Genomic DNA, 20,430 nt, shown 5'->3' with positions numbered 1-20,430 from the left:
TAGTGTAGTTTTTCTTTTCAGTAAAATGGCAGTCAATGATTGTCTCTGCATATTATCTACTTAGAAGAAGAACATTAAAAACACATTTGAGCTTTAAAATTGCTGGTCTTTCTATAACATCCCATTAAATGGGCACCTTCTCGTTGTGTATTTTTATTTTCTAGTTCGCTACTGACACCTACTGGTGATTTAGCGGCTTTGCAATGTGTCGGTACAGATTCTTCATGGGATTAATTCATAATGTTACTTAATAACCATTTAGGCAAATCACATCTGCCGAACTGTGAAATGATCCATATAATTCAATCTTTGCGCATTTAATCAGTTAGCATTCATTTGCTGCTAAGTGGCATTTTCTTCTATAAACCGCACATTCATGTATATCATTCATGTTTTTCCCTTTTAAAGAGCTATTCAGAAACTCAACGGCTACCAGTTTGACAACAATGCCCTGCGTGTGTCTTACATCCCTGATGAAAACTCTGAGGTGGACTCTCAGCGAGGTCCCGACAACGGCCGCCGCCCTGGATACGGCCCACGAGGAACGTCCCGCCAAATGTCACCCGGTTCAGGAATCCCCTCCAAACACCAGCATGCTGACATCCCTCTCAGACTGCTTGTGCCCACACAGTACGTGGGTGCCATCATCGGCAAAGAGGGCGCCACCATTCGCAACATAACAAAGCAGACCCAGAGCAAGTAAGTGGTTGATTCTGAAGCATTTCACTTCGAGGGTTATTATAGATTAAATGAAATCATTCTCTCTCTATCATGTTATTTCAATCCTGTTGAGTTTCATCTTGAAAACACACATGAAGATGTTTTGAATCAGAAATCAAACAAAAAAAGTGCTCTGGGGTAGCTCAAATAACCTGTCAGTGCTCTTTGGGCTAGGGATTCATCAGAACAAACAGCAAAAATCAGTCCAAGGCACTCGAAAGATAATAAAAAATTAATTCTCTGATAAATATTAAAAAGCCTTTATTTACATGGCTAATCTTTCAAGAACCTACACATTTCAGCAGAGAGCTGCCTTCATCAGGGTAACCTTGAGCCTGAGCCTTGAACTGATTTTTGCTGTATGTATTAAATCAAATTTGAGATTTTTTATTTTATTTTTTTTTTCGTCCTCAGCTGAAAAAATTGCCCTTAACCCTTGTGTTTCCAAATGTTTTAAAGAGATTAATAATTACAAACCTTTTTGCAATGCATTTTCTAAAATGTTAAGTTTTTAAAGGAAAATGAGTCATTATTGTATTAAATATGGGTGACACAGTGGTGCAGTAAGTAGTGCTGTCGCCTCACAGCAAGAAGGTTGCTGGTTCGAGCCTCGGCTGGGTCAGTTGGCGTTTCTGTGTAGAGTTTGCATGTTCTCCCTGCGTTTGCGTGCGTTTCCTCCGGGTGCTTCGGTTTCCCCCACAGTCCAAAGACATGCGGTACAGGTGAATTGAGTTGGCTAAATTGTCCGTAGTGTATGTGTGTGTGAATAAGTGTGTATGTGTTTCCCAGTGATGGGTTGCGGCTGGAAGGGCATCCACTGCATAAAACAAATGCTGGATAAGTTGGCGGTTCATTCCGCTGTGGCGACCCCAAATTAATAAAGGGCCTAAGCCGAAAAGAAAATGAATGAATGAATGTATTAAATATGCAGTAATTTGCATATTTTTCATTACAAAAAAAATAATTAAACATTGGATGAATTCAGGTTCTGTATTATTCTTTACAAGTTTTTTGACAAATTAGAGCAGTGATGCCCAAACTAGGGCACAGAGGCCAAAGTTGGCCCATGGTAACCTTTGATTTGGCCTACCATCCCGTCTGAGAATAATGATGGTATGCTTTCAAGATTGTTCAATTCAATTCACCTTTATTTGTATAGCGCTTTTGCAATGTAGATTGTGTTAAAGCAGCTTCACATAGAAGACTATAGTAAATTGAAAACGGTTTTCAGTGTTTAAGTTCAGTTCAGTTTAGCTCAGTTCAGTGTGGTTTAATAATCACTGCTGAGAGTCCACACACTGAAGAGCAAATCCTTCGATGAGCAGCTCTACAGATCCCGAACCATGCAAGCCAGTGGCGACAGCGCCGAGGAAAAAACTTCACCAATTGGCGAAACTGAAGAATTAAAAAAACCTGGAGAAAAACCAGGCTCAGTTGGGCACAACCATTTCTCCACTGGCCAAACGTCTTGTGCAGAGCTGCAAGGCAAGCTGGACCTCAGCGAAGACTCGTCTGTCCCTGGAACATCACAGTAACAGTCTCATGCTCTCCACTGCTCCATGGCCACCTCAGTAGCTGCTCAGGATACGGCCTGGTCCAGGATATGGAAACCTTGGGATCATCTCATCACTCGTCTTGAAGCGAATCAGTGGCGCTGCATGGTCTGAGGGCCTTGGGAAGAGTATCCCCAGGTGTAAATAGAGAATAAAGAGAATAATTAGCATAGCTGCACTTCATAGTGTATATAAATGAGATGAAGAAACCTGTGTGGAGCACATTCATGTATCATACCGTTAAGTATTGCACTGAGTGTATGCTTTACTAACATAATCCAGTTTTGAATTGGGAGAGTGTGTCTAAGCCTCAGACGTTATCAGGAAGGCTATTCCAGAGTTTAGGAGCCATAAATGAGAAGGCTCGATCTCCTTTACTTGACTTTGCTATTCTAGGTACAACTAGAAGCCCTGAGTTTTTAGATCTTAAAGAGTGGGTTGGATTGTAGCAAGACAGAAGGTTGGTTAGATAAACAGGAGCTAGATTATTTAAAGCTTATAGGTATGAAGCAATATTTTAAATTTGATATGAAACTTAAAATGCTGATTCTGCTTGACTAGTGTATTCAGCATTGAACTCCCCTGTGTTATAAATGTGATTGTTTATGGGTTTTATTCCGGTGAGTTATCATTAAAAAAAGTTATACTACATTAGTTAATACCGTTTAATGTAAGGTTTTTAATTTATTTTGAAATATTATTAAATATGTTAGTAAATTAGCCATGGCAATTTTACTATAATATACTGTAGTTTGGTATATTTACCTTGGGCTCACGACTATCAATAATATTTGGTTTTTGTTCCTTTATGCGAAAAAGTTTGAGCACCGCTGCATTAGTCTCCATCACTCTGATTCAAAAAGTACTGCAAACGCTTTATTTTATATATTTTTTGTGGATAATAAAATGTGTTTAATCAGGTTATCTTTGCGCTGTTTAAAACTTCAAAACACAGATATGAATAAAACTAAGTTCTGCTAAAGTGAAAGTTTATAACTCTTTAAAAAAAGTCTACTGACAAATTGATAACGTGTGACGCATGAAACCATTAATAGTGTGTTTTAGATGTTTTCTTGTGAAAAAGCACTTTAAGAAAAGCTGTAATATCAAAATTGACAGGTTCATAAAAAAAGGAATCAATATGAATAGAGTTAATTCAAGTCATTTGAAGAGACATTATAGATTTATATGATGAACCAATATAATTACCTCATTCATATTGATCAAGGAGCATTAACAGAATCCCAAACATAGTTTGTGCAATTCTTAAGCATGGGCTGGTATATGTTTCTGACAATATGATAACCTTGGGTAAAAATATCACTTTTTTATGGTATCACAGTATTGTGATAACTGCTCTGAAATATGTTCTTTTTAAATGTCTAGGTAAAAAAAAAAACTTTTCCCTCATTGAACAAAATACAGTTTATTTTAGGAAACATTTATAATATTTTGAAATGGTAAACATGTCAGGCTAAATAATTAAAACAAGTAATTGACTTTTACTTTCAAAAACACTGATTTCTTTGCAACACATAAAAAAACACATAAAACACTTACATATACCTTAGGAACAATATAACAGTAATTTTTAAGGTTTTAAAACCTCGAAACCGGTTATCATCCCAATGCCTAGCAGCTCTTAGATTGGATTAAAAATACATTCATTTAAAGTAAGGAAGATTGACCAATTTCCGACAGGATTAAAAAAATGAGGGTGAATAAATGAAGGAATTTTGTGAGTGAAATGACTATTTAATCTAAAAGCCTAGTTTATCCTTATGGCAATCCAAATTCTTATTGCGCAATTGTTTTACATTTTTGCTTATGTTCTCTCACATATATTCATTTCATATTTCATTGCATAACCTTTGTGATGTGACCCTCTTATCTCCTGTCATTTTAGGATTGATGTGCATCGTAAAGAGAACGCAGGTGCCGCCGAAAAGCCCATAAGCATCCATTCTACCCCAGAGGGCTGTTCAGCTGCCTGCAGAATGATCCTGGAAATCATGAACCAGGAGGCCAAGGACACCAAAACGTGAGTGTGACGGTGGTTGTCTTTATATGGCCATTTTGTATTTCAGTCGGAATTAAATCATTCAGTTAGATGAATTAGAAAGTAGTGTTTACATGAATGCAAAATAAAGTGATTGGGTTGATGTGAATATTTAATGTCTCAAGTTTCAAGCTGAATTTAATGATTGACATTATTAAACACTGTACAAATAAATGGTTTACAGTTTAGTTACTGTTTGCACACACACTGTTGTTCTTTCTTCACAAATTGTCTTTGTTTTAAAAAGTAGACCTAAAGGAATAGTTCAGTAAGTTGACCCAAATTTAAATGACTTCATCATTTACTCTCTCTTATCTGGGTTTGACCCTGTTTGAGTTTCTTTCTCCTGTTCAACACAAAAGAAGATATTTTAAAGAATGCTGGTTACTGGGACCCATTAACTTTCATAGTAGAAAAAAAGATACTAGAGAAGAAATCAATGAGTGCCAGCTAACAACATTCTTCAAAATATCTTCTTTTGTGTTTAACACAAGGTTTTAAACAAGCAAGGGTGAGTAAATGATGACAGCATTTTAATTTTGGGTGAACTATGCCTTTAATATGCATCAATTTTGAGTGAATATGAGACAATAAGCAAATAAACCTTCATGTCTTGGTGCTTATATTAGTAAAATTGTCCATTCAAAGCAAGCTTCTCTGTGGATGACATTATAAAGTGAGAACTGATGGACCATTTTTCTGCTCCACTTCACAAGTGGAGGAAGACAGTCATTTATGACATTTCATTCTACTAAAACATCAGGTTTGTTTCATATGTCAGTTATCATTATCCCAATTGTACATCACTTTCCAGTTTTTACTTTGATCAAATATTTACAGGTCCTTTCGATTGGATCAGAAAATGGTCTACAGTGCCCCTTCCTCTGCCAATTGAAATTGAATTCGTAGTTCATTTGGAATTCAGTGGAAATAAGTTGTTTGCATGAAGTAGGGCTGCACAATACATCGATTCAACATTGATATCGCAATATGTGTGTGTCTGCAATAGTCACATCGCAGGATATGAAATGTTGAATTGGGAATATATTTGATCAGCAGAACAGTTGAGAATAAGATATTTCAATTTCATTTTTTATTTATTTATTTTTAATAAGGATTTTCAAATAGTACAAACAACAAAGACGAACAAACAAGCCATCCCCTAGTGCTGCAAAAATTAAAAATCTAAATTAAAAATTTATTTTTAATTAAATCTAGATTAAAAATCTACAAATGTATGTTTAAAATAATAATAATAATAATAATAATAAATCAAAAATTGTAAATCAAAACAAAGAAGCCAGAACTCTTAAAATAAAAGTTTCAGAGTTTATGTAGAAAGGATTGGAGAGGTTCCCAAAGTCTCCTGAATTTGTCCTGTTTGTGGTTGTGGTCATAGGTTAATTTTTTCAAAGAAAGAAAGAAAGAAAGACAGCTGAGAAATCCACATGAAACTAGTTTGATTACCATTATAGTACTATACATTTCTCAGCCAGAAATGTAAGAGTTGTAAACAGAGGTTTGAGTCAAAAAGATCACCAGGAATGTCATTAACGAAAAAAAAGTGAGGGGGAGAAAATAAAATGTTTTATTTCAAATTCTATTTTATGTTTCAAAAAAATACATTTGTAACTTAAATGAGGAGTTAATTAATACAATGAAGACTATAGAGTGTTATTTTAGCTACATTTCATTGTTCAATTTCTGTAACTGAATACGGTTTGACTCTCCAAAATCCCATAAAGCACTGTTTTTTCCACTTTTTTCCTTTGCTCTATTGTAATTATTTTTGCTTGCAATTTGTTTATTATTTGTTTATACCTGATTCATATCTTTACAAAATCACCCTAATCAATAAAAATGAATAATTTCTTTCCAAATTGAGCTATTCAAGCCATCTGGTGAAATTGTTTTCATATCGCAATAGATATCGCATAAAAACATAATACTGCAATGTCAGATTTTTCCAATATTATGTAGCCCTAGCATGAAGGCTTGTAGTCAGATTGAGCTGTTAAGTCTGATTTTCTAAACATGATGATAAGCAATAATTTTCAAATCACATCTATTATAGTTAAAAAGTTTATGATTGGTAAAAATTAAATGAATTAGTGTTTTACTCATTAGTTGATTAGAACTGACTAGAGATTTTACCGTTTTACAAAAAGATTCTCTTTCAACTGAACATCGTTGCTTTGAACTTTTCAACAAAGAATCCTGCTTTCTAATTAAACATTGTATCCATTCATTCATTCACTTTTCGACTTAGTCCCTTTATTAATCAGGTGTTGCCACAGCGGAATGAACCACCAACTTATCCAGCACATGTTTTACGCAGCTGCAACCCTTCACTGGGAAAACAATGTATCCAAATGAACCAAATTAGAATGTTTTCTGAATGGATTCCGAATTATAGAAGGATTGTGTGACACTGAACACTGGAGTAATCAACCACAGGAATGAAGTACATTTTCAAATATGCTTCAATAGAACTGTTATTTTAAAGAGTGATATTTCTGCATGGCAAAGTTTTTGCTGTTGTTTACAGGTCAGTTTTAACAGAGCTTTTTTTATTTCCTACAGTGCTGATGAGGTTCCTCTGAAGGTTCTTGCTCACAACAACTTTGTTGGCCGTTTGATTGGCAAAGAGGGACGCAACCTGAAGAAAGTGGAGCAAGACACTGATACCAAGATCACAATTTCACCGTAAGCAAGCAACCAAAGCACAGATTCCACATGTAACCTTTCATTTACACTGAGTGTTCTTAAAGGGATAGTTAACACAAAAATGAAAATGATCTCATTGTTTACTCATCCTTCACTTGCACAAAACGTATTAGAGTGAAACACAGAAAAAGATATTTTGAACAGACTGTTGCTGGGACACATTATCTTCCATAGTATTTTTCCCAGTAACCACCATTCCACAATATTTTCTTTTGTGTTCATTTAAAATCGATATTTACCCTCTATAAACTTCATTCATTCATTCATTTTCTTTTCGGCTTAGTCCCTTTATTAATCCGGGGTCGCCACAGTGGAATGAACCGCCAACTTATCTAGCATATGTTTTATGCAACTGACCCAGCTGGGGCTCGAACCAGCGACCTTGCTGCAATCGTGCTACTCGCTGCGCCACCATGGCACCCCTATATATTTCAATACAAGGAAATAGTCACATATAACATTTTTATTTGATGTCTAAAACATACATATAGCACACCATTCAAGCAAGGAACAAAGTTACAACATATTTAAAAGTGTTTTTACTATATGGGTTCAGTTAAAACCCTACGAGGGAGAGTAAACGAGGAGGCAGCTCTCAATTTTGAGTGGACTATCATTTTAACATAATTAAACATGTCTCAAATCTTAATTGCAGACTGCAGGATCTGACCCTTTATAACCCAGAGAGGACCATTACAGTGAAGGGCTCCATTGAAGCCTGCTGTCTGGCTGAACAGGAGATCATGAAGAAAGTGCGAGAGGCTTATGACAATGACATCGCTGCTATGAATGTGAGTTTGTGTGAGAGAGTTACTTGGACAGTCGACTTGTTAAGTCTTGCATCATTGTTTACAGGTCCAAACACTCTATCAGATGCTGAAAGTAAACGGTGCAGATGTATAATCACCTGTGCTTTAATATTACAGACAAATCAGGATTCTGATCTTTTTTTCTGTATGGAAATCTTAGATGGCCAGACATGATTCATTAAAATACTGCTGACAGGAATACTGTGAGGATGGAGAATGTAGTGTGCAGTGTTTTTAGTACCTTAGCTTAACCCTTTTATTATGGGTCAATTTGGATTGGGAAGATATGTTCTTGCCAAATGAGCCATACTGAGGAATACAAGCTACATTTCTAGTTTTAAGGAAGGTTCAGACATTCCCCTATAATTAGATAACATTAAGTATCATTTTCCTTTAGCTTAGTCCCTTATTTATCAAGGTTCACCACAGCGGAATGAACCACCAATTATTACAGCATATGTTTTATGCAGCGGATGCCCTTCCAGCCGCAACCCAGTACTGGCACACACCCATACACTCTCGCATTCAAAAAGGCAAAATAAAGCCAATTTTGTTTACCCAACCTATACCGCATGTCTTTGCACTGTGAGGGAAACCAGAGCACCCGGAGGAAACCCACACGAACAAGGGGAGAACATGCAAACTCCACACAGAAATGCCTATTGGCTCAGTCGGAACTCAACCCAGCGACCTTTTGGTTGTGAGGCAACAGTGCTAACCACTGAGCCACTGTGCTGCCCTCAAAAAATAAAATCTAAAATTCAAGGTTTAAATGGTAGTATATTTTGCCACTCCTGAACGGTCACTGTTGGCATATATTGTGAAGTCAATTAATTTTAATAATAGACCTATTAGTGTCTGTGTAAAAATAACACGATGCTGCCGTTTTACGCAATTAGGTAATTTTATTCTCATTTGGCTCCATGTCACTAGTGCAAATTGTCATTTTAACCAACTCATTTTATTTAGTAAATGTGTATATCCTTCAGATTTAATGTCTTGGCTGTCATCAGTGGTTTTGTATCTCTTCATGAAAAACACTCTAAATCTAAAATTTCAGCTGGGGACATTTCCCAAATTTGTTTTTGACATGGAATTCTCCATTTATATTTATGCATTGGATAAATTAGGTGCACAATAAGGTATACATTTTTATTAATTGAAACATCACATTGCTCTTCTCTTTGAGCTTTATGAAAGAATGCAATAAAAAAAGAAAGCAACCATATCATTTATGATAATTTTGAGATCCAAAAATGTTGAGATCCAAAAATGTTGAAGGTTTGCTGTTTTCACCTGATTGGTGTTTTCAAAGTGGGACTGAATTCAGTTAGAACGACATCGAGAATTAGAATTGGCACAATATATGTGTGATGTGATTATAGAGTTTTCATTAACACCTGCATTATCAATTCAGTCAAGCAGAAGCTTGGACGTGGAAACCATATTCCATGCATCATCATTTGATAAACTCATGAACATTACTTAAATTCCTAATCTGAAACTATCTTCTCTCTGCATCCAGCAACAAACTCATCTGATCCCAGGACTAAATCTTGGAGCCATCGGCCTCTTTCCACCATCCTCTGCCATGCCGCCTCCTGCCCTCGGAAATTCTGTGCCTGGTCCCCCCTACGGCCCTATTGGGGTATGACACATTTAGTCTTTTTTCATCATTTAAAAGAATCATTGGCGTACTGATACTGACATCACACAAACTAGGCCTCTGTGGCATCTATATGTTATTATAGTTGGAGAATGCAGTTATTTTTGGTAGCTTTTACCATTTGTTGTGGTGAGATGATTTAAGCGGTTCTGTGTTTTGTGTTTCCCCACAGGCCTCTGAACAGGAGACCGTTCATGTGTACATCCCAGCTCAAGCTGTAGGAGCTCTTATTGGCAAAAAGGGACAGCATATCAAGCAGCTCAGCCGTTTTGCCGGAGCTTCCATTAAGGTAACTTATATGAAAATGCGTTGTGGGCGATCTGTTTGCATTGCCTCTGTCCAGAGGAATGGTATTTAAAGGGAAAGTTCACCCAAACATGAAAATATACTAATTATTTGCTCACCCTCAAGTTGTTCCAAACCTTTCTGAATTTCTTTATTTTGTTTCTTTATTCTGTTCTGTGTAACACAAAAGAAGATACTTTAAAGAAAGGTCAAACAATTTAACACTTGGTTTACATTGTAGGAAAAACAAATACTATGAAAGTCAATGGTTACAGGTTTCCAGCTTTCTTCAAAAAATATCTTCTTTTTTGTTCCACCAAAGGACAAAATGCAAACGGGTCTGGAACAGGTGAAGGGAGACTAAATTATGATGATAGGATTTTGGGTGAATTAACTCATTTAAATTTAAAAAGGTTGTTCAACTAAATGTTGAAAATCAAAACATTCTTGCATGTTTGCTCTGTTAGGGAGTTTATTTGAATAACTGTGGATGCTGCGTTCAAGCTGTGTTCGTGTTTAGATCTCAACAAACACATCTAAATGAGCCAAATAAAGGGCATCACATTACAAGGTGCAGCAATAAAATGTACATCATAGTCACATTTGACCTTATTACAGTTCAATACCGGCATCAGAAATACATCTTGCAGCAGATCTTTATTCTTGTGTGTAACTGAGGAATTTCTAGAGCGTTTTTGATGCCTTGTTTTAAAATAAAACTAACATCAACGTGTTTGGCTCAGCACACAGCATTGTTTTGTATCTTCTGTTGCAAATTGTATCTTGCAGAAAGCTGTTTGTTTGCTCGGTATCTGTAGCTTTGGTTTTAAAAAGTGATAGTGTAAAGTAATCTTAAGGACTAAAATCCAACCACAAGTGTGCGTGCACCCTTGTTTAATGTCATGTCATTACAAATCTGTTGCAAAATAGTTTTTTTTTTTGATAATTTTAGTCCAATCTTTTCAATAATTGAACTATTAAATAGCATCAAAAGACTTGAAATATTGCATAAACTTGTATGGTATTTATTTGTAGTGCCTTTTGAATACACTCGGAAGCTTTAAAATGGTGATTTATTTTAATTGCTTGAAAAAGACTGTCATGCACATTGCATTTTTGGGGGTTGTTATTTTTAAAATGATTTTGAAATGTGTATATCATTTAGGCTCAGCAATGTGACATTTATTTCACCAGAAACAGTACAAACAGCATGTGTTCACAACATATTATTGTGAAATTATTGCAGTTTATTAAAATAATATATATATACATTCCTCTTATTAAAGGTTGGATTTTTGTATTGTTTTCAGTGTAACACGATGCTTTAGCCATCATTTTAATATGCTGATTTGCAGTTAAAAAATATTTATTATTAGTTGTTACAATGAAAACATTGTTCTAAACATGTTCACAATGTTCTCAATGCTTTTGTGGAAAAAAATATACTTTTTAATGCTTTCATTGTGCCTTGACAAAACCTAATGTATTTAAAATAGATATCTTATGTAACTTAATAAATACCTGTTCTGGAACTGCTCAGTTAAATGCATTTTTGGTGGATAAAAAACTTTTAAATTGTAGTGTACATCAATTGTAGTGTACATCATACTCATTTTTGTTTAAACATTAAATATTATGTCAAATATTGTGCTAATATGTCATTTAAAATATTGATGTTTCTTTCTCCTTCCTTTTCCTTTGTCAAATATTGTTTCTTTCTCCTGGCTGTGTCAAGATGATTTCATGAACATCTCAAATGCATTTTTTTTCTCAGATTGCACCAGCAGAGGCTCCAGACTCAAAAATGCGAATGGTCATTGTGACAGGACCACCTGAGGCCCAATTCAAGGTTTGCATGCATGCATTTTTTGCAAACTCGTATCAGAAAACACTTGAGAGGTATTTATCAGCCATTCAGTGGATGCACAGCTTAATTAAAGAGCTTTATGTTTTAGGCTCAAGGCAGAATATACGGTAAACTGAAGGAGGAAAACTTCTTTGGCCCCAAAGAGGAAGTGAAGCTGGAGACTCACATCAAAGTAGCAGCTGCAGCAGCAGGAAGGGTCATCGGAAAAGGCGGGAAAACCGTAAGCTGAAAATCATTAACAGACTTCCAAAAGATGTCAGATGACAGCAACTGTTCTTTTTTCAAACCTATAAAATGAAATATCGACATTACTGCAGAAAAAATTGGATTATTAGGGGCAAAATATATTGGTAGCAGTATGAGTATTGGACATAACAAAAAAGAATGAAAATACTATCATTTAGTAACATTCAATAAGTCAGTATTGCTAGTTAGTATTAGTTTTTTTCCATAATATTGGAAGCAACTTTGGCTGACGCTGACACGCACCTCTCTATAAATTTAACTACAACTACACGTCGCAATGACGCATAGTGCAAGCTCTGTGATTGGTCAGCTGGGTAGCAGAAACGAGTGTGGGCAATGCTGAGAGCCTCGAGCCCTATGGAGCGAGTGTTTACAAGTGTCAGGTTCTGCACCAGATAGAAACTTTAGTTTTGTGTTTAGCTTATGATTAAAGTCGCTGCACGTCCGCTGGTTATATAAAGATCCAGATCCATGATGCGAATCTCCCGTATAACCACATCCCAAATGTATATAAAGTGCTGTAGCCTCAAGATTCAATGTGTTGTGCTTTCAGAGATGTTCTTCTGCAATCCTTGGTTGTAACGAGTGGTTCATTGAGTTACTGTTGCCTTCCTATCAGCTGGAACCAGTCTGGCCATTCTCCTCTTAGCTCTGGCATCAACAAGTAATTTGTGCCCACAGAACTGCCGCTACTGGATATTTTCTCTTTTTTGGATCATTCTCTGTAAACCCTAGAGATGGTTGTGCGTGAAAATCCCAGTAGATCAGCAGTTTCTAAAATACTCAGACCAGCCCGTCTGGCACCAACAACTATGCCAATTGACCTGCAGCAGATCGTTTTGACCATGTCTACATGCCTAAATGCATCGAGTTGCTGTCATGTGATTGGCTGATTAGAAATTTGCATTAACAAGAAGTTGTACCTAATAAAGCGGCCGGTGAGAGTATTTGTATGATAAAAACAATTTAAGCTTTAATAAAAACACTGAAAATAATTTATTAAATCGTTTTTGACATGCCATTTCAGGTGAATGAACTGCAGAACCTCACCGCTGCTGAAGTCGTGGTTCCCAGAGAACAAACACCTGATGAACACGACCAGGTCATTGTCAAAATCATCGGCCACTTTTACGCAAGTCAGGTGAGTCACTCATCCTTCTCTTATTAACTATGTGAGGTAAATTTTGGATAACCAGAGAGTTTGGCTGACTTCATTTCATTTGGCTCTCGCATTACAAAACATTAAACATGCCAACTCGCTAAGTTGCCGTTTGTGTGTGTGTGTGTGTGTGTGTGTGTGTTTTATGTTTAGCTGGCACAGAGGAAAATCCGAGACATTCTGACACAAGTCAAGCAGCAGCAGAAAGGAGGAGGTATGGGAACTCCGCAGGGACCTCATCCGCAGGGCATGACTGAGCTGGGGTCTCCTCAGGGACTGGCACAAGAGCCCAGGAGGAAGTGAGGGTCCAGCGCCGCTGCCCAGTCAGACGGACAGACAAATGAGAGGACAAACGAGCGGACTGACTGAGAGAGAGAGTGACACACAGACCCAGCGGTAGACAGGGGAGCTGAGAGGGAATTAAAAAGACAAAAAAAGACAAAAAAAATAGAGCCTGAGAGAGAGGACACGACTTTAGTGAATATGAACAAGAAAAAAAAAGTGTGATTTAATTTTTTTTAAAGAGAGATAATTAGAAAACAGAGACCAGATGCCAGGCCAGGTGGAGTGACTGAGGATGGCGAGGATGTCCGTCGAAGCGGAGCGCGCCCTCTGCTAAGAGCTTTTTTACAATGTAGCCGCTTATTAGGAGTAGGGCATAATGATGGTCCCTCAAAATGAGCTGCTTGGGGACCCCCTGCCATCAGCAGTCACTTCAGATTTTTTAACGGTGTTTTTTTTAAAGATAGAGATATATGTATAGAAATGTTTATTCAGAGGTATTATTAATGAAATGCAGTGAGGTAGAGATGGGAGAGAGAGAGCAGAGAGCCAATCACAGTTCTTAGTGGGCAGAGCCACCAGTCAGGTGACTTCTCCCTGTTTATCAGATCTGAGGGGAGGGGCCAAAGTTGTTAACACTGCTCTTGAAGTCCTTCACGCTTAACTGTGGGGGTGACGAGATGAAAAAAAGATGAAAAAATGAGGTTGTAAATATAATCTTCATGACTTTATGTTAAGATGCTGCACGTCAACGTTGCCAATCAACTACGCAGCTTGAGAAGGTTGTGCCACTTTTGTTTTGGAGGCTTCCTTTTATTTAGGCTGTGTGCTGTTTGGCTGGTGGGACGTGCGGCGAGAGTTCAGTAAGTGTGTGGGCTAAAGCTGACCTCTGCAGTTGTAATGCAGTGGTTCAGCTTTGACGTGTGGAAAACGAACAAATCCCGCCCTTAATTACGCCAGCGATGATCGCTGCAGCGCCGCTCACACTCAAACGGCATATTTTATATATATTATATATATATGATATGTGAGTTAACCTGGCCCCTCATTGCATTAGAGCAGGTAGATATTGGGGAAAATCAGAAAACAAGAATCTTTTAGAAAGCATTTTCTTGTTAGGGATGTGTGATTTTTAAAAAAGCAATCGTCGTTTATAAACCTGACCTTCAGATGAATTGTTCTGCATTCTTCCTGAGAATAAATATGCTGCTAAATATGCAGCAAAAGAAACAAGTGAGGACGATTGTCCTGAATGCCAGGTTTGAATGACAGACCTGTAGATCGAAGGTGAAGAACTGGTGACAGTACAGTGGTCTCTGTGCTCTCTCTCACCCACTTTGTTCGATATTTGCCGATGAGGTTGCCAGAGTGCTGGCCTTTCTCACTGAACCTAGAACAGATTAGATAAAAATGAAATTAAGAAAAACAAAAAACCTACCTCAGGGTATTGTTACCTCAGTATTCCTAATTTCTTTTTTCTTTCAAATTTTTTCTGTTTTTTTTTTTTCTTTTTTTGTGCTTGCTGGTGTTTTATATAAAAGCTGATAGTCTTGAATATTTTATTTTTTTAAGGAGGAAATTATTTTTTTTCCCTTATTTTTCTTTTTGGTATGATTGTATGCGTGAGTGTAACTGAGGAGTTTTCCTCACCTGAGCTCAGAAGGACTTCCAGATTCATTGTTTAGGTGGTCTTTAGGCCAGCCTCGGAGTCCTTGCACAGTCGCACTTGAAATCACTGGTCAATGGGACACAGGACGAATCGTGCCATCTTATTCTAGTGCATAATGAACGCTGCCATACCACAGGATTTAGTATTAGTGTTTGTAATACAAGCTGACGGTAGAAAACTAAAAGTTACTCTTTTGCCAATACTGTGGTGTGATCTTGATCATTCTGCACTGAAGGACGTCATTGGTTAACTTACTTGAAAGGGCTCGAAAAATGAAAGCGTATCAACTATCTTTAGCCCCAAGACGCTGAATGTGAACTATTGAACATCTTTGATTTTCTTTTTATTTGTTACGGATGGAGTCTCGTCCTTCCCCATTGTCCTGTGCAAGTGTGCGCGGTTGCGTTTTCTGATTGAGTTTACGTGTTAAATCTTTTTGATTTTGTTGTTGTTGGGGAAGTGGTTTGGGTGTTTTAAAAAGGCAGAAACATAGGAAAACACTTTATGCTCTCAGTCCTACTCATTTTAAAAAAATGACTGAGAACATACAAGAAACACGGGAGCCAAAAAATGCAAAAACTAAAGCATTCACCATCATTCAAATTGAAACCTGTAAATAATTTGTTAAAAAGAGCAATCGGATTTAAAAAAAACAATCTTTGTATTTTTTTAGAATAAAATACTAATTGGATAAAGGATGGCAAGACTTTTAACCGTTAAAGATGGATGGACACTGCCAGACCGCATCTTTTTTCACGTTCCATTCAGAAGGGTTTGCCAGAATGTTCACATGCTTTAACTGGTCAAGGTCTTTTATTTTGTTTAGTTTTTTAGTTTGAGCTTCCCCTTTTTCACACTAGATGGCAGTCTTCTGTTTTCTGCTTGAGGACTCAACTTGTCAACATCTCACATACTGCTCTTCAGGCGAGAATGAAGTTATCTGTCCTGTTCCAGCCCATAGATTTCTGTCAAACGCACTCACACACACTTCTGCTCTGTTCAGACTGCAGCAGCCTTTTGTTTTTACGTTTTTTCTTTTTTATTTTGACAGCAAGCTTGACATCTGGTTGCGAACTGTTTCATCAAAAGACAAAAAAATATGCGAGCGAGAAATATTAACATAACTGCAGATCTCCGAGAACTAACATAGTTGTGACAAAGCGAAATAGTAGGTATGTTATTGTAATTGCATTTTTTTTTTCAATATTTTGTCTATTTTAGTATTATCCTTTGGGTGAAAGCGATGATAGGGATGGTATCAGTGGACGGGTGGACATTTTGTAAAGATCCCAAGGTTTTAGATGTGTCCCCTTCCTCTCCCCCCCCATGGTGTTCTTACCTTTCATCCCTTGACACCACTCGCTATCTTCATCCAATTGTTTTTTTTTTTTGCGATAGTATCTGAGACATTAGCATTGGCGAGCAACGTGTCATTTCAGTTCTGGAGTAGAACGCCCTCTCTCACGCTGGCCTCGTTTGTGACCGTTTTTTCTGTTTAGTTCAGTCGTTTGATGTTGAAATTTCTTTGCAATTTTGTTTTTCTCTTTATCAGATCGTCTCCATTTTATTTAGTTTAGTTTCTCTTCGATCAGAGTTCTTTATGCACAGACACCTCTTACACTGCTACGAGTGAAATACTAACACTTCACGTAATACCTGTGCCAAACCGGGGTTCTCTTTATGTTTTGTTGATGTACTCCAGGATAAAGGAACTAACTGCGACTACACAGTCAGGATCGGATGCAGTGCCTATATGCACGCTCCCCTGTGAGTTGGCCTCCTGTTTGGCACTTTTCGCTTTTCATTTCAATATTTCGAGGCCCTCCACGCTTTGTCAGTGGTGATGGCTTGAACAAAACAGTAGAACTATTTCTTTAGCATACTTGAGCTTTTCAGAAAGAGATAGTATGTTGTTTACTTATGCAATTTTGTGACAAGTCACATAAATGGCGTTTGTCGCACGGACTGTTAAGTGTCCACTGGGAAAAGTTGCATTGCAATGCGTAGATCTACATGTAGACCACAGTATGAAGAGCAGCTTAGTTGGTTGTGGTCATAATCATCATGATATCGACGTTGCATGCCACTGTTGTATCTCACCATGCTAGATTCTGGCCTCTCCTAAAGGAAAATATTTGGGTGCTACAAATAACGACTCAAACCTCACATAACTAGGAACGCTACCTCAAGACTTAGCCATAAGATTGTTTTATCAAGCAGACGAGAGCGAAAGTGCATGTTACATTTTTGAGTTTTAATTTATTTTTAGCTTTTAATTTCTCTAGACGTTTGGATAGAATACTACTCAAGCTTAGAGCGGGGACTCCTTAGGGACGGGGTGGCAGGACAGGGAATGGATGTTGTGGTATGATGGCTTGCACAGAAGGAGGAATGTTGAAGAACCCGTGAAACGATGCCAAACTAAAATTCTGTCGTGATTTACTGTGCATTCAGGTCATGGCAGGAGTGTTGTGTTTATGAGGTAAACTGGTGTGAATGCCAGCACAAAGTTGTATTTACAAGGAGGAAACGACAATGAAATGTGGTTTTGGAACATTTCCGTACACTCTCAGAAATATTGGGTACAATATGGGTGCAAGAGGGGGCAGTACCTTTTAAAAAGGTACAAATTTGTAGCTGAAGGGTCAATAATGGGACCTCAAAGGTGCATTTTAGGTGCATATATGTACTAATATGTACCTTGAAGTACTACTGTGGACTCTATAGGTATAAATATGTATCTTTTGAAAAGGTACTGCCCCAGTGACAGCTCCTGTACCTTTTATTTCTGAGAGTATATGAATAAAATGTCCCAAAACTGTGTTCCATGTCTCTTCAGCAAAATGTAGTTTTTGTACCTCTTTATAAGTTCATCATTATTTCATAATTATGATATTCATTCCTTTTAAATGTGGAATTGTCTGAGACCTCTTATACCACTTGTCCACTGTACCACATGATATTTACCCATCGATAGTGTAGCAATGAGATGTATTGTCAATGCTATAGGGCTCCTCAATAAATTTAAATTAAATTGCATTTGCTTTTGATTGTTGTGCACAGTTGTGTGATCAGTAGTAAATCTACTATGAAGGCCAAAAGGAACTCTCGTATTCAGAGAAAAACCAAAATATTGTGAGGAAGAAACCCAGAAAATCCCCATGTTTGAGATGTTTCCAACACAATCTCACGGCAATCCGTAACTTTTTGATTTAGTGGCTAATTCGTACGATGTAATTCGTACAATTTAGTCCAATTTGCTCATCACCCCGTGACGGTTGGGTTTATGGGTGGGGTGGATGCCACGCCTCCTTTTTAAAATCGTACAATTTCGTATGACTGAACTCGTATGAATCCTACGAATTAGCCACTAAACTGACAAAACTAAAATACTTACGTTTTCTTGTGAGATCAGGTTGGATGTTTCAGATGTAACAGCAACACATAGCCGTAGATCACTGAGAAGCTAAGCAAACATCTGTTTATCAGTATCACAGGACATTTAACTTAGATTTCATTATTGTCAGAATAAATCATTTGTGATTTTATGAATTCGATTTTGCAAAGCTTGTCAGTGAACTATTTACTACTGATCACAGAACCGGATTTACTCACAAGATGAGCACACAATGGCCTTCAATTAATCATGCAGCCCTAATAAACATAATACCTAAAAGATTCAATGGTGGTCAGTAGGTACAGTCATAGTTCTCAGACAATCTCCAATTTTAGTGATTATTATGAGTTTGTATGAGGGTATAAACATAGTCAGATTCTTGAAATTACAGTAACATAGCTGTTGCAGTAAAGAAGTACTTTTTTAAAAGTAAAAGGTTCACTTTACACCCAACTTGGAAACTCTTGACGCTTCCCAATTGTAAATGCAACTCTAGATGCTGTGCTTCTCCAATTTCTGACAAGGAAACCATATTTACAACAACTCTGATTGCACATGAAGGCAGCATTGAACGGCCCTGACTATTACGAAACTAATGTCACAAACGTAACCAGGCCAGCATTGGTAGGGTGACTAACGATACCTCTGTAGAGATGTAACACACATTTGTGCCTGTTGCGCTCTTTCCTCTCCTATCCCACCTTGATGGCACCACACTACCTCCACGCCATGCAGCCTTGACCCCACAAGTACCATCCTCCTCATTTAGAAGCTGCTGATTTTGAAAACGGTCTCACTTTTTTGGGGGGGAATCTAGATTTAAGTTGGCATTAAGTCTGCACTTTCTGCCCTGAGCTTCTACTAACATCCTGTCCTCCAACTTGTAGTCCCATTTTATGACTTAACGGCCTGAATCAAGAGGCATGACACCTATAATCATGTGTTTTCAATTTTTTTTCTTTTCTTTTTTGTTGATCTACCTCTTAGAATAAAGACAAACTGATAGAACAGATCATAAAACTAAAAAAGGACACAAAAAAAGTTACAATGTTAAGCTAAATGAATCAATAAATTTATTAATAATAACAATAATAACAAATGACTTGAGCATCTGGGTAGCAGCATCTCCATATACTGTAGTGAATAGGAGTCTTTTACTTCCAAAGATGATGATGATGATTTTTCTCTTCTGTTGTTTTGAAATTGTCCACGATGAATTTGGAAATGGGTTAAATGGAAACGCGGGAGGGGGAATAAACTAAAAAACTATGACAATTTCACTATCTGATCTCTCCTTTTTCTCCATTATTATTAAACTGACTTTATTTTTAACTTCATCTTTCTTTTTTCGAGTTATATTTCTGATGGCTTTTTAAATATGACATAGGATTGTATCTCTTATGTTTGCAATAGAATCCGCTCTACTTTCTCTGTGAACCGCGACATAATAGTATCTTTTCAGGCCGCACAGAGCAGCATGATGTTGAAATTGTTTTCATTTTTATTGTTTCATTTCACCTGTAATGATGCAACAGGAGAGTGAAGGTCCGTTGAATTAAATAGGGCACATTTTTTTGGAGGATGAGAGAGGAAGGAGACTACCTTTACCAGACTACCTTTATCCCTTCACCCTTCCTACAGCAGGTGCCACAGACATTAACAGGACTTTCAGCCTCTGCCTGCCTGATTTTTCTTTGATTCTCATCCACAATTGTTTTGAACTCCTTGTAAAGAATACAGAGCATAGATATGAATGTGACAATAAAAGATGAGTAAACCGGTGTATTTGAGTGTGTTTGTCTTTGTTTGAAATGAGATGCGTGACAGCTAAATTCTCACCAAATAATCTATCCCAAATAAAATTGAATGCCATATTAGTTGCATATTTAATTTAAAACAATTGATAATGAGACTGAATATGAAGGCAGGTTTAAACTGAGAACTTATAAAAATATGACATTAGGACTGTGTAGATTAATTTTGTTTAAAGC

At 37.2% G+C, this 20,430-nt stretch overlaps 1 protein-coding gene across 1 annotated transcript in view; it reads left to right on the top strand.

Moving 5' to 3' along the window:
* The window catches only part of igf2bp1 (insulin-like growth factor 2 mRNA binding protein 1), a 55,596-nt gene extending 35,374 nt beyond the window's left edge, over positions 1-20,222 (top strand). Inside the window, exons 6-15 of the mRNA XM_056453380.1 lie at positions 409-699; positions 4,180-4,314; positions 6,916-7,038; positions 7,715-7,850; positions 9,394-9,516; positions 9,707-9,823; positions 11,594-11,668; positions 11,775-11,906; positions 12,960-13,073; positions 13,245-20,222. Of these exons, the coding sequence (XP_056309355.1) occupies positions 409-699; positions 4,180-4,314; positions 6,916-7,038; positions 7,715-7,850; positions 9,394-9,516; positions 9,707-9,823; positions 11,594-11,668; positions 11,775-11,906; positions 12,960-13,073; positions 13,245-13,394 (1,396 nt within the window). The 3' untranslated portion in view covers positions 13,395-20,222. The remainder of the gene's footprint in view (positions 1-408; positions 700-4,179; positions 4,315-6,915; positions 7,039-7,714; positions 7,851-9,393; positions 9,517-9,706; positions 9,824-11,593; positions 11,669-11,774; positions 11,907-12,959; positions 13,074-13,244) is intronic.
* The last annotated feature ends 208 nt before the right edge of the window (positions 20,223-20,430 follow it).

The sequence above is a fragment of the Danio aesculapii genome, chromosome 3 (genome assembly GCF_903798145.1).
Source record: "Danio aesculapii chromosome 3, fDanAes4.1, whole genome shotgun sequence".
Taxonomy (NCBI): Eukaryota; Metazoa; Chordata; class Actinopteri; order Cypriniformes; family Danionidae; genus Danio; species Danio aesculapii.
The sequence above is the reverse complement of the archived record's forward strand: the minus strand, read 5'-3'. Positions and strand labels throughout refer to the sequence as shown.